General features: G+C 30.6%; 1 protein-coding gene across 1 annotated transcript; it reads right to left on the bottom strand.

Annotated features, from left to right (window-relative positions):
- Positions 1–3,530: 3,530 nt before the first annotated feature.
- On the bottom strand, positions 3,531–9,364 carry LOC123924469. Its single transcript, XM_045977368.1, has 7 exons — positions 8,954–9,364; positions 8,790–8,876; positions 8,462–8,674; positions 6,738–6,902; positions 5,811–5,864; positions 5,523–5,669; positions 3,531–4,046 (listed from the first exon to the last, which is right to left on the bottom strand). The coding sequence occupies exons 1-7, from the start codon at positions 9,251–9,253 to the stop codon at positions 3,666–3,668; spliced, it is 1,347 nt and encodes a 448-aa protein (XP_045833324.1). The 5' UTR covers positions 9,254–9,364; the 3' UTR covers positions 3,531–3,665.
- Positions 9,365–14,987: the final 5,623 nt, after the last annotated feature.

The following is a 14,987-nucleotide window of genomic DNA, read 5'->3' as shown; positions in this document are numbered from 1 at the left end:
ACATTATGAGTGAGGCTATCTAGAAGGAAAAAGGATTCCCTCCCATGGGAATTCCTCATGTCTCTCATATGTGAGGATCCACATCATTAAAATCAACTTTTAACAATTAATTATTTTTACCATTTATTTTTCTAAGACTAGGATTACACTGGACCCTCCATTTGACATTTGACTGGAGAGGATCCAGTCTCATCTAGAAGGGTATATGTTTGATGGTGAGTGACCAAGGTTCATAAAGGTGAGAATGATACTCATTTTACATATGATTGTAGGGCCCTATATATCCTAGATAGAAAATATCCTAGATAGACAAGGATCAGGAACCTATGCGGTCAAACGTTTATGTCTATTCGATTTAAAGATCGGATCTTAAATTAAAATATGACTTTATCATGTCAAACGATCAGAAACATGTGACTGCATGACTGCAGTTGTCACCGATTGCATAGGATTCTGGTCCAGATAAACAATGATGATATTAATTTGGTTGATGTAAAGTTTAGAAGGACATTGCATGGAATATGTATGTATGAGACATGCATAATTGTCTTATGAAATGTTTATGCATGAGGAAATCAACATTGAATTGGAAGCAAATGACAACATGGCGGAGACACTATAGTCTACATCCTAACGGTCAAATGTATTAAGGGATCATCTAAGGGATCCCTCTAAGTTACATAGCAAGAATCACTATTTTCTCTTCGTTAATTTCATGTGTGGATGCAGGTGAATTTCCAAATGGTGATTAAAATTAATTGATGGATCGAGCTTTGCATGTGAGAGAGGGAGGAGTCACTAATTGTGCCTAACTCTATATTTTCATCCTTTAGATGGTCAATCTATCTTAAAGCTCAACTATCTGAGGAGAAAATATTTTCTATTATTATGATATATAGTTGCCAATCATTATTCATTAATACTTCATTTGTATATGCTTTAGAATATCACAATTACCGGATTGTTGAGATTTGAGAATATGACATGCTTATTTCAAATATCAAGAATGTTTTAATTCTTGATGTAAAATTTGTTAAGCCCATGAATGCTACACATATGCAAAAGTCGAGGAGGATCCATCCCAACTATTTAGAGGCTCTATTTAAATATTAAGAATGAACGTCTAATGAAAAAAACATATTTTTTTGTAAAGAGTCATTCTCTATTTAAATTATAAATAACATATAAAATATATCGAAAGTAGTCATAATACTCTAATAAATAATATCCAAGTTTAAAACACATCTTAAAGCTAATATTATTATCAACTTTCTACTAATTTTACTTATAAAATTACGAATGTATCTATTAAATTATGGCTTAACTACACATTTGGTCTCTTACGTTTATTTTAGGTTTCAATTTGGTCTCTTACGTTTAAAAAGTATAAATTTGGTCCCTTACGTTTATTTTAGGTCTCAAGTTAGTCATTTCCGTTAGTTTTGTCACTAACACCGTTTGAACAGTACACGTGTCAGCGTGTCAAAGTGCCACGTGTCAGTCCACGTATGCAAATTGACTGCCACATGTGACAAAATTGACGGAAAGGACTAACTTGAAACCTAAAATAAACGTAAGGGACCAAATTGATACTTTTTAAACGTAAGGGACCAAATTGAAACCTAAAATAAACGTAAGGGACCAAATGTATAGTTAAGCCTTAAATTATTAATTTGAGTAATAAAATATTTTTAGTAGTAACAAACTCATTGGTTTCATTTACATATATAAAATTTTAATAGACCAATATAAAAAATTAGAGGCCCCTAAATGATTGAGGCCCTGTGCAGTGGCTCACCTTGCACCCCCACAGAGCCGGTCGAGCAAGGTTTCATCGGTGAAGAAAATGGATTTTAATTCGATTTTTGGATCTCTTTAATTTTTTCTTTCATTTTATCTCTCATTTTTTAATCCAATGGTTGGTAAATCACAAAAGAAAACTCAAAAAAGAGAGAGAAGAAAAGTGAATGAATGACTATGATTACTACAAATTTCTATCCATTGCAACACTTAACCAATTATAATTGATGCAACACAAATTGTTTGAACTTTGATGTATATATTGGTTCAAATAAATCAATCATACAAACAAGTCCTGAAATATTGTTTTCCTTCGCCAAGAAGTACGAGTTTCTTTATAAATAGGAAATAAAAAATCAATTTCACATTTGTCTGAGTCAAAATTCTGTTTAAAATAGAATTTTAAAATATCGTTAAGTTAATTTTTCTTTCTTCTAGTCCATGAGAGTAATCAAACAAACTTTATTATGTGATATATTATTGATTGATGTGATTGATATGAGTTTCCATTTTATATCATGATTTTTCAAGTATCCTGAAGGGAATTCACAAATTATCTTATTTACATTTAAATTACAATTAAAGGTCAAATATTCAAACCTAAAGCTTAGTGTGATACACACACTTTAAAATTTAGGTGCAACCTTCATCACAATTATCATTTGTTTTGGTATTTGTAGCGGTCAGCCAGTCATCCAACACAATATCTAACAAACTCTAAAAAATTATAAAATCATAGGCATGAATTATCTCATTTTAATACCAAAACTTTTTTTATTTTCAATGTATTAGCTTCTTTGCAAGTATATCTGTTGGAACATGATGAGAATTTGGAAGGAACTTGGTATTGAAATAAACACAAGTATTGAAAACATGCATAGTGTGAATTGAAAAAAGACTCTTTGAGTCCCACATTGGAAAGATCACACTACTTGGTAATGTTTATATACCACTAAGTGACAACCAAGGGTGTGCCCTTGGGCTTGGGCTTGGGTCTTGGTGATATATTAATTTTTTAATAAGAAAAAGAAAAATTTAATTTTTTCTTTAAGTGTGTGAGTCTTAATTTTGCATGAAACCAAGTCAAAAGAAGAATCCGTTCCTACAAAATAGGTCACATGTGATTTGTTTTTTGAAATTCAACTGATTCCTCAAATGTAGAAAATCAGTTCCCCACTATTCAAATTCGTTCAGAACTGCATTATAAATAGCAGTTTTTGCTTTCATTCTTTTTCATCAGTTCATACAGTCTCTGAACAATTATTTTCCTTCTTTCTCCTTGCTTTCTTTCACGCAAATTTTTTTTTCCTTTCCTTGTTGTTTCATTGAGTTGATACTCTTGTATCAATTATTGAATTGATTCATCGAATCAATAGAAGGGGTGTATCTCTGCCCGAATTCTACAGTGCAGTAGCAATTCGGTATTAAAATTGTGAAGGTTGTTTTATCCTGGAGACTTCACGGTTGATAGTTTACTCTGCACAATTTGAGTAATACCGTGAAACGTCTTAAAGAGAGCGTATTCACCCGCGACTCAGCCGATTATATTTTACAGCAGTAGCATTTTTTTTCGAAATTTTTTAAATCAAAAACAACAATATCCTTACAAGCAAAGCAAGAGAAAAATAATGGAAGGAAAGAATTGTCTGAAAGGAAGAAAGGGATACCACTAAAGATTGTATATTAATTTTCAATTTTCTTTAGACATTTACAAAGATTTCAGGTGGTAATGGAATCATCAATATATGGATTACTCGTGAATGAATAAAAATATATGAACAAATTAGAACTTTAATTTCAACATATATATGTAAAATAAATCACCTTTATAATTATAATTATAATTTATATTATTTATTATTATCTTAGGGACAATTCACATTCCTACCAGGTCCACCATAGTAAAAATAATTCCCCCACCCATTATTAGTCCCTTCTTGTATATTATAACAATTTGGAGAGTTAGCTAGAACTTTGAGATTTTGCAACGGAATTAAACTGTTATCAGAATCTACAACTTGCATATTTCTAAAATATGAAGCTTTTGCAAAACCCTCATCAGCAAAATGTCCACTACCCATTTGAGTGGAAGTGTGAGCACCTGTTGACATTGAATTCACTATTTCTCCACCAAATTGAACCATAGTTGCATGATCTTTTAATTGTGTGAACAAAGAAGATGGCCAATATCCAATTATTTCTCCATTGGATCCATATTCAAGCCACCAATTTCCATTCTTTGGATCCTACGCAAAACAAGAAAAAAAAAGTAAGCTATGAATAATAAATTTTAGTAAAGTGGGGATTTTATTGCGTGGGAAAGCGGTCCTCAAATCTGCTTGAAGCAAAATGACACAAAATATGAGAAATTATGTTCTGACAATGTTTTTATATTATTCGCGTTTGACATTTCTGACTTCCTAGCACTATATATATTTATGTGTTTATTTAAGTAAATAAAATTAATTGAATATCACCACGTGTGTAAGTATTGTATCCGAGTCAGACACACATATGGTAAACGAATACACTTTTAATATAAGGTGTAATGCTATCTTACTAAACCTTCAATGACACCCATTATTTTGTTTTGTGATAATGTTAAATTACTCAAACGTAGACATATTGATTAAGTGCAACATGTTAGCCGGCAATGGCATGATAAGAAAGAGAAATGGGTCAAAAAGAGGAAAAGAAATGCCTCAATGTTGTGACTAAAATATGCAAAATATTGGAATTTTGTTAAATAATAGAAAAATGAAGGAATAAAAAAGTGAGGAGTTCAGAATTATAGAATATCTTTAGATGAATAAAGCAAAGGAAAATGATGTTTTCAAAGTGCTCAAAAAGAATTATAGAAAGTGAAAAGAAGTGAAATAGTGAGAGAATAAAAAAGATGATAAATGATTAGGGGATAAAAATGGGAAAGTGAAAATGAAATAAGAAAAAGAATCTTGAAAGATAAAGCATAAATTCAAGCCACTAGTTTGGTTTAGTGGTGAGAAATTTGGATAATATGTTATAAGTTTTGGGTTCGATCCCAGCTTATTATAAATAAAAAAATTAAGCATAAATTCAAATTCACAGTGCATGTGTATAATGTACCAAAGTAGTAAATGAATAAATGTATGTGCCACCTAAATTAACTAACATTGGAACACTAGAAAATTTTGTTCATTATGTATTGTTTTATTTCCTTTGTGTGTAATTTATTTTGTTCTTTTCAAAAATAAATTATTATGTTTTGAACATGTTATAATAACCTTCCTCTTTGCTTCTTCTATAATTCTACATGGAGTGCTCCATTGACCCCACCCATCATTGACCATATTTTCACTTTAGATTTTCCTTTGAGGCTTTGACAATGAGATTTCAAAATTATGTTGAATATCATAATATATCCAACAAACCAATGGTTATCGGTTAGTTAGTCAATTTGGTTATTGAAGTTAAAATAAATTTAAAATGATTTTCAATCACATTACCCATCACTAATTAGATTTTTTATTATTTTTTTATCAAGTAGTTTGGACTAGAAATTTCACTCTTAAAGGTGGATAAATGGGATAACCGAAATTCGAATTCCGGTCCCATACATATAATGCAATGTCCCTATCAACTGAGCTTAACTCACGAGATGATCACTAACTAAAATTGACACTAAAAATAAATATACTAAAATGAAGGCTTCAATTTAAGTCAAGAGCAAGAAAAAATTTTACCTTCCATATCATTAAGCTAATATCAAATTGGCCTCCATTATATGTAGAAGTTGGAGAAATTGCAGCTCCAATTGCAATTTTACTACTAGTTTGAACAAAGCCAGAGCAAAGTAAATTGTAGCACCCAGTTCCTTGATAATCATCACTCTGCATGCAATTATTATGATTATCATTTTTTTTTTCAATAATTATTTTACTTAAATGGGTATCTTACACTTGAAGCAAATATAAATTATAGTAATCCATAACATAATTTTGTACCTTCATTACTTCAATAAATTTACTTACCGTCCAATAAGTAAAGAATCTAGGGTAGCTATCCCCATAGAGCTCTGGGCTGACCTGCATAACAATTATTTGAACTTAGCTTAATTGGCTAAAATACAAAATTAAGTACATTGGTGAAAATGAAAGGTAGGTAGTACTTGACATGCTAACTGCTCTTAACCAAATTGAATGCATTTAAGAATTCGTTTGAATGATAAATAAAAATATTTAATTTTAATGTATAATTTATTATTTATATCTTCAAACTATCGTAAATTGTGAAATAATGAAAAATATTGATTTTTTTTTTAAAGTAGCTAAACTCACACATCTTGCGTAGAAAAGTATAGAGTCACGAATGTGAGCTCGGACTTCTACATATAAACGTTGTTAGATCTACCAACTCTGATGAATTTATTTTTTTTTGCTAGATTTTACTTACTTAGCGATCGAACTCTGATTCACCGAGTTCGCCTTCCTCTGAAACGAGAGGGTTAATACCAAAAATAATAATTAACTAATCTTCTTTAGAAAATCTATTGAACAACAAGATGATTTCATCTCTCACAAACAAATTTTCTTCAAACACATAAACCACATATCAAACTCGTAACCACTTAGATCCAAATACATATGAATAACTTTAAAAAAAATGTTTACAAAAATCGTAAGAACACACGTTAAAAATTCAAAAAGAAAAACATCAAATGCACAAAAGATGAAGACACGTATTATCATTATATATCCTAACTTTAAAATGTTAAGTGAAAAGCGTACTTTATCTAACCTTATATATAAACAAATGTTTTTTTCATATTCATTGAATAACTAATACTGATATAAGTAATAGATTATATAACACCAATTGAAAAATGCAATGCAAAAGGAGAAATGAAATAAATGGAATGATTAATTAGATGAAGTAGTTAATGAGAGTAATTAACATGCCTGCCAACCAGCTTCAATAGTATTGAGATCTTTCTCAAAAGAACCAGTTGTGATCCATATTTGAGACAAGCTGAATTCATCTGGACTTTCCAGTTGTGGGTCCCACACGTTTATGCTAGCTTTTGCTCCATAGTATTCATCCCCACTCACATACCCAATTGCATACTGTGTACCAATAATAACAAAACTAATTTGTTACTACATTTTCAAAATAACATAAGATTTAGATTAGATTTAATGTTGTTGTTCAACAAAATATTTAGATTTAATGTTGGTTTGTGTTTAAGATTCTCTCTAATGAAGATAGATTGTACCAACATAAAAAGATAGAAATAGTTGGTGCACATACATTAATACACCCTCTTACTTAGGTGCAACTATGCAAGTGATCACAATAAAATAGACAAAGGACTATCTGCATCACGACTAAAGAAAGATAGAAAACAGAACACTTTTTTCTTTTACAAAAGAATTTGATAGAAATTGTTTATTACTTTATTATGCTTTTGTCAGTTTTTTGGTATACTATGAGAGTAAAAGAAGGATTGAGTACTCATGTGAGCTTAACTCAGTTGATAGGGACATAATATTATAAACGTAAAACTCGAGATTCGAATCCCGGACACTCTACTTATCCACCTTTAAGGTGAAATTTCTAGATTGATAGAGACATCACATTATATATGCAGAGGTTAAGTTTGTATTCGAGATTGTTCATTTATTCACCTTAAGAGTGAATTTCTAGCCACTATACTATGCAGGTTACTGACGCAGTTTACTCAATAAAAAAAAAGAAGGGTTGGTACTATGTTCATCTATATAAAAAGAAGATACAAAAAAGAAAATATTTAAAGCCACTAGGTTTGGTTTAGTGGTGAGAGGTTTTAGTAGTACGTTATAGGTCCTGGGTTCGATCCACAACTTATTGTAAACCAAAAATAAAATATATATATATATATATATATTTGGATATGTCCCCAATTTTTTTATTTAAAAGAATTAAAAAGCTAAATTTTTTTTAAAAAAATGTTAAATATGTTTTTATTCTCTATAAAATACCTAGTTATTTAAATCCTAATTTTTTTAATGAAATTTTAGTCAAACTTTTTTAAGTCAACAATTTTAGTCATACTTTAAGTAATGTTTTTTTTCCTTCTATAGGATAAAATAAATATAGTTTTATGAAAATTATGATTAAATGTGGTCAAATTTTTGATAGAGACTAAATTTAAAAGATGTACTCCCTCCGGTCCTTTTTATAAGAAACACTTTTGAATTTTTATTTGATCATTTTTATAAGAAACACTTTGACACCATTTCATTTGTACCCTTATTAAATATAATAAAATAATTCATTATAATGCTAGTGCATTAATTAGAGAGACATATTTTCCATGCTAGTCAAAATGTTAGTTTTGGAATATAACATAAAATGTTAGAATCATTAATGAGAAAATTTACCTTGGTCTATATGATTTTGTCAAAATATTTCTTATAAAAAAGACAGGAGGGAGTATAATTTTTTATAGACTACAAAACATATTAAACACAAAATAAAATACTCAACTACCATATGTTTACTTTACCAATTTCCATTATCGGTTTCTGTTAAGTTTTTTATTCATTCCTAACATCGATCACCAGAAGGAAAGACAAACAGAAAATAAAAGAAATTGTGAGACAAAATATCTAAGTTTTTGTTGTGTTCCGTGATTGTATAATACCTCATGTCCATCATTGCCAATGGTGTCCCTTCTAACACGTTTTAATTTCCTTCCAAATGTGTTAATAGAGTAAGCTCTTAACATGTCTTCTTCTTTTATTCTTCTAATTGGAACCGTTCCTTCAGAACATGATTCACCTGATAAGCTCCACAGTTGAAAATTATCATTCAAAATATTCCTCCGACTATGACTTTTTGGTCTTTCGGGAGGGTCCTGTATGTAAAAATATACATAAAAAATTTATCATTATAAAGTTGAGATATATATAGTTGCTTAGTTTCAAAAAATAATTTTATAAATTTTCCTTGATTCAATTAAAAAAGCATACCAATGGTTTTTGTCCTTTCAATCGAGGATGATCAAATGCTGGTTGTTTATGAGACACAATACAGTCTATGATATCACCATCAGGACTCTGGAGGAAAAAAAACACAAATTACATGTACAAACAATAAAATCTAAAGAAAGTTTTATGAATTTTTTAGCATATACCTGAATTGTCTTAACATAAGGCTTGTTGATCTTCTGAAGATGAATTCTTATTGTCCTTTTCAACTTGTGAAACTCTTCTTCTGGCAAAAAAGCTTGATTTTGGCCACTTGTTTCTGAAGAATAAACATGACAAACCAAAGAAACAAGGAGAAGGAAATGTAGGAGGAGGGAGATGCTAAAATTCATGTTTGGTTTTGTTGTGTGTGCTTGTCCACATTTGTGTTGTCTTCTTGCATTAACAAAACGAATTTGTGTGTTCCTAGATTTTGGTTTTGTCAATGGAAACAAATCTAAACCCATATCTTTACCAACATAAATATATATATGAATAGTATAAATTTGTAAGACAATTTAATCACTCATTCACCATTTTCAAGCCTTTGAAGCCAAGAAAATTTTCTCTCTCTCTACTTGAACATGTACCAAGGAGACTTTTAAGTATTTATATATGCTATATAAACTTGTAATGATTATAATGATAAAGAATATCCTTTTTTATAAAAAAATGTAGGCTTAATTAGTAAAATGGTCCCTTAAAAATATTTTTGGTTTTATATTGGTCCCTTAAAGAAAAAAAAGGTCTGAATATGTCCCTTAAAGAAAAAAAGAGGTCCGAATAGGTCCATTAAAGACATTTCCGTTAATCAGTTTGGTTCCTATAAAAAGGTACGAATAGGACCAAACTGATTAACAGATATGTCTTTAAGGAACCTATTCCAACCTTTTTTTCTTTAAGGGATCTATTCAGACATTTTTTTTCTTTAAGGGACCAATCTGAAACCAAAAATGTCTTTAAGGGACCATTTTACTAATTAATCAAAAAATGTAAGAAAATAATTTCTTTAAACATTTGCTTAGAAAATAAAATATTTAGTCTCGTGAGCTTAACTCGATTGGCAGAGACATTGCATTATATATGCAGAGAGCCAGATTTGAACCACGGTCATCCCACTTATCCATCTCACAGGTGGAATTTCTAACCATTAGACTTATGACAAAAAAAATGTAATATTTTAAAGGTTCATGCTAAACTGTGCCTCGGGGCACTTGTTAAGCATACCCAAAAAAGAAATAAAGTATAAAATTAATGTTGGTAAGAGAATATTTTAAAGGGTCATGCTTAACCAGTGCCCTGACACATTGTTTAGCATTTTCCTATTTTAAAAGTACCAAATTGTTTAATGTTTTATTTATTAATTAAAACATTTAATAAAAATATTAAATGCATCTTAATTACTATTTTTTAGTAATTAAATGTAGTATTATTTTATTGAAAATTTCTTTAGGTATGGTCAAACACCAAATTCGATATTATTCAATAGTCTTTCAAGTTAGCTCGATGTTTTGTATTTACATTCAATCTTAATCGAGAATGCATCAATATAAAAACTTTTAAGTGTTATGCTACATATTGTGATCATATTCAGTTCCATCGATTAGATTATGCTATACCAATAATAATTTGGTTCAAGTTGTTAAAGTGATTTGATCCCGACCCTTAACTAAGTGGTCACATGTTTGATTCTTGCTTTTTATGCTTGGAAAAAATTTAATTGGGAGAGGAGAATTCACTTTGTGTGTTGCACTTATTTTCAACATAGATTAGTCTCATGGGTACCTGATGGTAAAAACTTGTTACATTATATACAGTGTCAGTTTAATTTTATTTTATTTACAATATCAATCAATTATAATTATAAAAAAATATCCTCTGTAAAAAAAAATTATCATTCAATCATACTTATCGAATCATTAAAAACGTATGAGTTTAATTATAATTTTTTATAAAGTCCCACATATATGAATGACAATATGACATGTAATTTGTCAAAAAAACTTTTTTTACAATTGTGATCCCCCTATTTATTTAACCTTTAATTTTGATGACTTAACATATTTTTTAAATGACATGACACATGATACATTATGTGGCTACCATGTCATATTTAATTTTTTATTTATTTTTTGAAATCAAATTTTATTATTTCTTAAAATAAAATCTATTTTTTAATGGTAATAATCATGTTTATAATTTAAGAAATAATAAAATCTAATTTAAATAATAAATATAAAAAATTAAACCTAACGTAACAACCACATAAGCATATATCATGTACTATGTCATTTTAAAAAAAATGTCAAATCAACAAAATTAAAAGTTAAATACAAAGGAGGATCAAATGTCTACATTTTTCAAAATTAGGGGAACCAAAAATTGCACAAAATAAAACAGAGGACCAAAATTCCGCGTTTTGTAAAATAGGGGTAGGGGAGGGGGTTCAAAACTGCATTTAAGCCAAGAAAAATTTATAGGAGTAACTAATCCCTTATATTGTATTTTGAGGTGATGTTTGTGCCTCTGGTTGCTAAACGTCCATGTTTTTGTTGTTCTTCTAGGATGAGTATCCCTTGTACTTCAACTTAGAATCAGACAGCCCAGATCATCCGAATCCATCAGATTCCAGCGCATGCACCACACTGGATTACACCCTGGAGAGAGAAGAATCTACTTTTTAAAAGCAGGACACGTGTCGCTGTCTGATCGGCTGGGCGTGATTTTTTTCCATTTAATACTTTGAACTCAATTATTTCGTTGTAAATTAATTTTTTTTTTTTATACCAAAATTCGTAATTTTTTTTTCTCTACAAATAGAGACTTGGTTCGTTTGATTTGGACACAGAAAAAAACCCAATTTTTCACTACCTTAATCTCATTTTTCACTACCTTACATCAACTCACTGAAACCATTCTACCAGCAAAATGGTTTCAGATTACAACTCTCTGAAACCATTGTACCAGATAAATGGTTTCAGAAGCAAACACAATTAATAAATTACTCACTGAAACCATTCTACCAGTAAAATGGTTTCAGAATACAACTATGTGCAACCATTCTACAAGCTAAATGGTTTCAGAAGCAAATAACTAATAATCAACTTACTGAAACCATTCTACCAGCAAAATGGTTTCAGATTACAACTCTCTGAAACCATTGTACCAGATAAATGGTTTCAGAAGCAAACACAATTAATAAATTACTCATTGAAACCATTCTACCAGTAAAATGGTTTCAGAATACAACTATGTGCAACCATTCTACCAGTAAAATGGTTTCAGAAGCAAACACTAGTTTTTAATTACCGTTTTATCTCATTTAATTAACTAAAAATAGTTTCAGGTCTCCAAAAATTTCATAAAATATACCAAAAGTTCCAGAATATTATCTACTATTTTCCTGGTATAATGGTTTCAGTGAGTTGGTTGAGTGGTTCGTGTTAAATTACAACACACAAGTAACGTATTTAGTAGACAAAAAATGAGATTAAGGTAGTGAAAAATTGCATTTTTTTTTCGGTGTCCAAATCAAACGAACCAAGTCTCTATTTGTAGAAAAAAAAAATTATGAATTTTGGTATAAAAAAAAAAAATAAAAAATTAATTTACAACGAAATAATTGAGTTCAAAGTATTAAATGAACAAAAATCACGTCCAGCCAACCATTGTGTGACACGTGTCCTACTTTTAAAAAGCAAATTTTTCTCTCTCCAGGGTGTAATCCAGTGTGGCGCACGCGCTGGAATCTGATGGATCAGGATGATCTGGGCTGTCGGATTGATCAGACAGTCTTGATGAGATCAGATCTTGGCTGTCTGATGGAAATCAACGGTCTGTAACCATGGTCCTTCGGTACGCGCGCGACACTGGATCCGCGTCCATTGATGGGTATTTTGGTTAATTAATTAAAAAGAATGAGTATTTTGGTCCAATTGAAAAGGTGCACCTTGCTAACTTAGACCTAACTAGGGTCTAAGTTAGAAAACCCCATATATATATATATATAGAGTCAGGATCCGTTGACACCAACTAGTTTGACACCAAATGTTACACCTCTCAATAACGTTTTAACCGATATAAATTTTATAAAATCCACCGTTGGATTGAAAGTTTACATCATATAGATCATTTGTGTAAAATTTCAAATAAATCCAAAATCATTTGATGTGTTATTGAGATACATCAAAATTAACGGTTTTTGTATTTTTTTAAATGCCGTTAATCTTTATGTGTCTCAATAGCATATCAAATGATTTTGGATTTGTCTGAAATTTTACACAAATGATCTATATGATGTAAACTTTCAATCCAACGGTGGATTTTATAAAATTTATATCGGTTAAAACGTTATTGAGAGGTGTAACATTTGGTGTCAAACTAGTTGGTGTCAACGGATCCTGACTCATATATATATATATATATATATATATATATATATATATATATATATATATATATATATATATATATATATATATATATATATATATATATATATGAGATTTACTAATTTAGACCCACATAAAAACATTAAGGTCTAAATTAGTAAGGTACACCTTTTCACTTTGGAAAAAAAAGTTTGACATTTAGTTATTTTACGCTAGAAAATTGAGAGTTGGTTAGGTAAGTTAGGGAAGAGACTCCTTAGAGCATTCACAATGGAGCACTCCAACTTTAAGTACTTAAATGGGTCCCACATGGACACATTACTAATTTATTATTTTTTAATAATAGTATCTAATAGGTACTCAACCCCTCCAATGGATCACTTCTTAAAAAGTTCTAAAATGGGTCTCATCAATAATTCAACATCTTTACAATAACTTATTATTTAATTATATATTTTATAATATAAATTAATTGAATGATAAAATTACAAAATTACTATGTACTATTTTTCTTATAATTCAAAATTTAATTTAAAATAATATTGCCAAATTTTAAGAATTACATAATTAAAAAATAATTTAAAATAACATTACATAATTTTAAAAACAATTAATTTTGTTGATCATCATGCCCAAAACGTTGCCAAATATGCTCAACAAGATCATGTTGAAGATGAGCTCGCCTATCTTGAATTTGTGCTCTTATTTGAAGGTATGGTGCGAGATTTGGATGAGGACCATTATGTGTGTCACTTTTTGAAACATCATTGTTAGGGGGCTGGTCATAAGAATAATTAAAATGACCAGCATACGTGTGTCGTTCGTTTTCCACAATCATGCTATGCAATATAATGCATACATATATTATATGTTTAATTGTATCTGGACCGGGCAATGGGCTTAAGAAAATATCCAGTAAGCCCAATTAGAGTAAAAAGGATGATAAGCCCAAATCAAGCAAGCCCTAAAATACCCAATAGGCGATTAGAAGCTAGGGCGTGACCTGCAACTCTAAGGCAACGCCAAAAAGGGTGGATTCTGCGTTACTGTAAATATCTTCTCCTTCCTTGTATCAACCGCTAACTTAATAAGGAAGAAATAAACTTCTCGCAACTGCCACAGCTTGGAGACCAAGGTTCTCATCCCTATTTTCACGCTATACCACCGAAAAGGATGCCAAGGACCGGATTTTTAGGAACCCTTGCTTGGAGAAGAAGACTAGAAGCTCTATAAATAGCTCCATACTCTCATTTGTAAAAAGATCGAATTCTGACTGATAAAACTCCCAGGGTTGTTGGGACTAAACTGAGTGTAATCACACCATTTGATCAATAATACAAACCCCCTTGTTTTTTACCAGAACATTTTGGCGCCCACCGTGGGGCTGCGGTAAAATCATTTGATCCCAGCCTATCACAGCGACTAGACAAGAAATCAAACATCTTCACATGGCTGGAGAGCATGGAAACAACGATAGCTCTAGCGTTAACACCCTGCAAGCCGCCGTCGTAGAGATACGGCGCTTACAAACTCAGATTGCGGCCATCGAAGCCGAAAGAACTAATGAGAAAGAGAAAGCGAAATTGATTTTGGAGGAGGAGGAGGGAGAGGGCGTCATGGACGTACAACCCTTAGCACAACACTTGTGGGATGCCCAAGTAGTGGAAACAATCAAGGTTCCTCACCTTCCTACCTTCGACGGAAAGACGGACCCAAGGGAGCACCTGATGGCAATTGGGACACAAACCGCCATAATCAATGCTCCGGAGCATCTAAAGTGTAAATTACTAGCCGGCACCTTCAAGGATGT

The sequence above is a fragment of the Trifolium pratense genome, linkage group LG4, assembly GCF_020283565.1.
Source record: "Trifolium pratense cultivar HEN17-A07 linkage group LG4, ARS_RC_1.1, whole genome shotgun sequence".
Taxonomy (NCBI): domain Eukaryota; kingdom Viridiplantae; phylum Streptophyta; class Magnoliopsida; order Fabales; family Fabaceae; genus Trifolium; species Trifolium pratense.
This window is presented reverse-complemented; position numbering and strand designations above follow the sequence as displayed.

Coding starts and splice junctions, on each gene's coding strand:
- LOC123924469 (XM_045977368.1), bottom strand. CDS start 9,253: ATGGGTTTAGATTTGTTTCCATTGACAAAACCAAAATCTAGGAACACA. Junction 8,675..8,789: donor TGAAAGGACAAAAACCATTG/GTATGCTTTTTT, acceptor TTTTACATACAG/GACCCTCCCGAAAGACCAAA. Junction 5,670..5,810: donor GATTCTTTACTTATTGGACG/GTAAGTAAATTT, acceptor AATTGCATGCAG/AGTGATGATTATCAAGGAAC.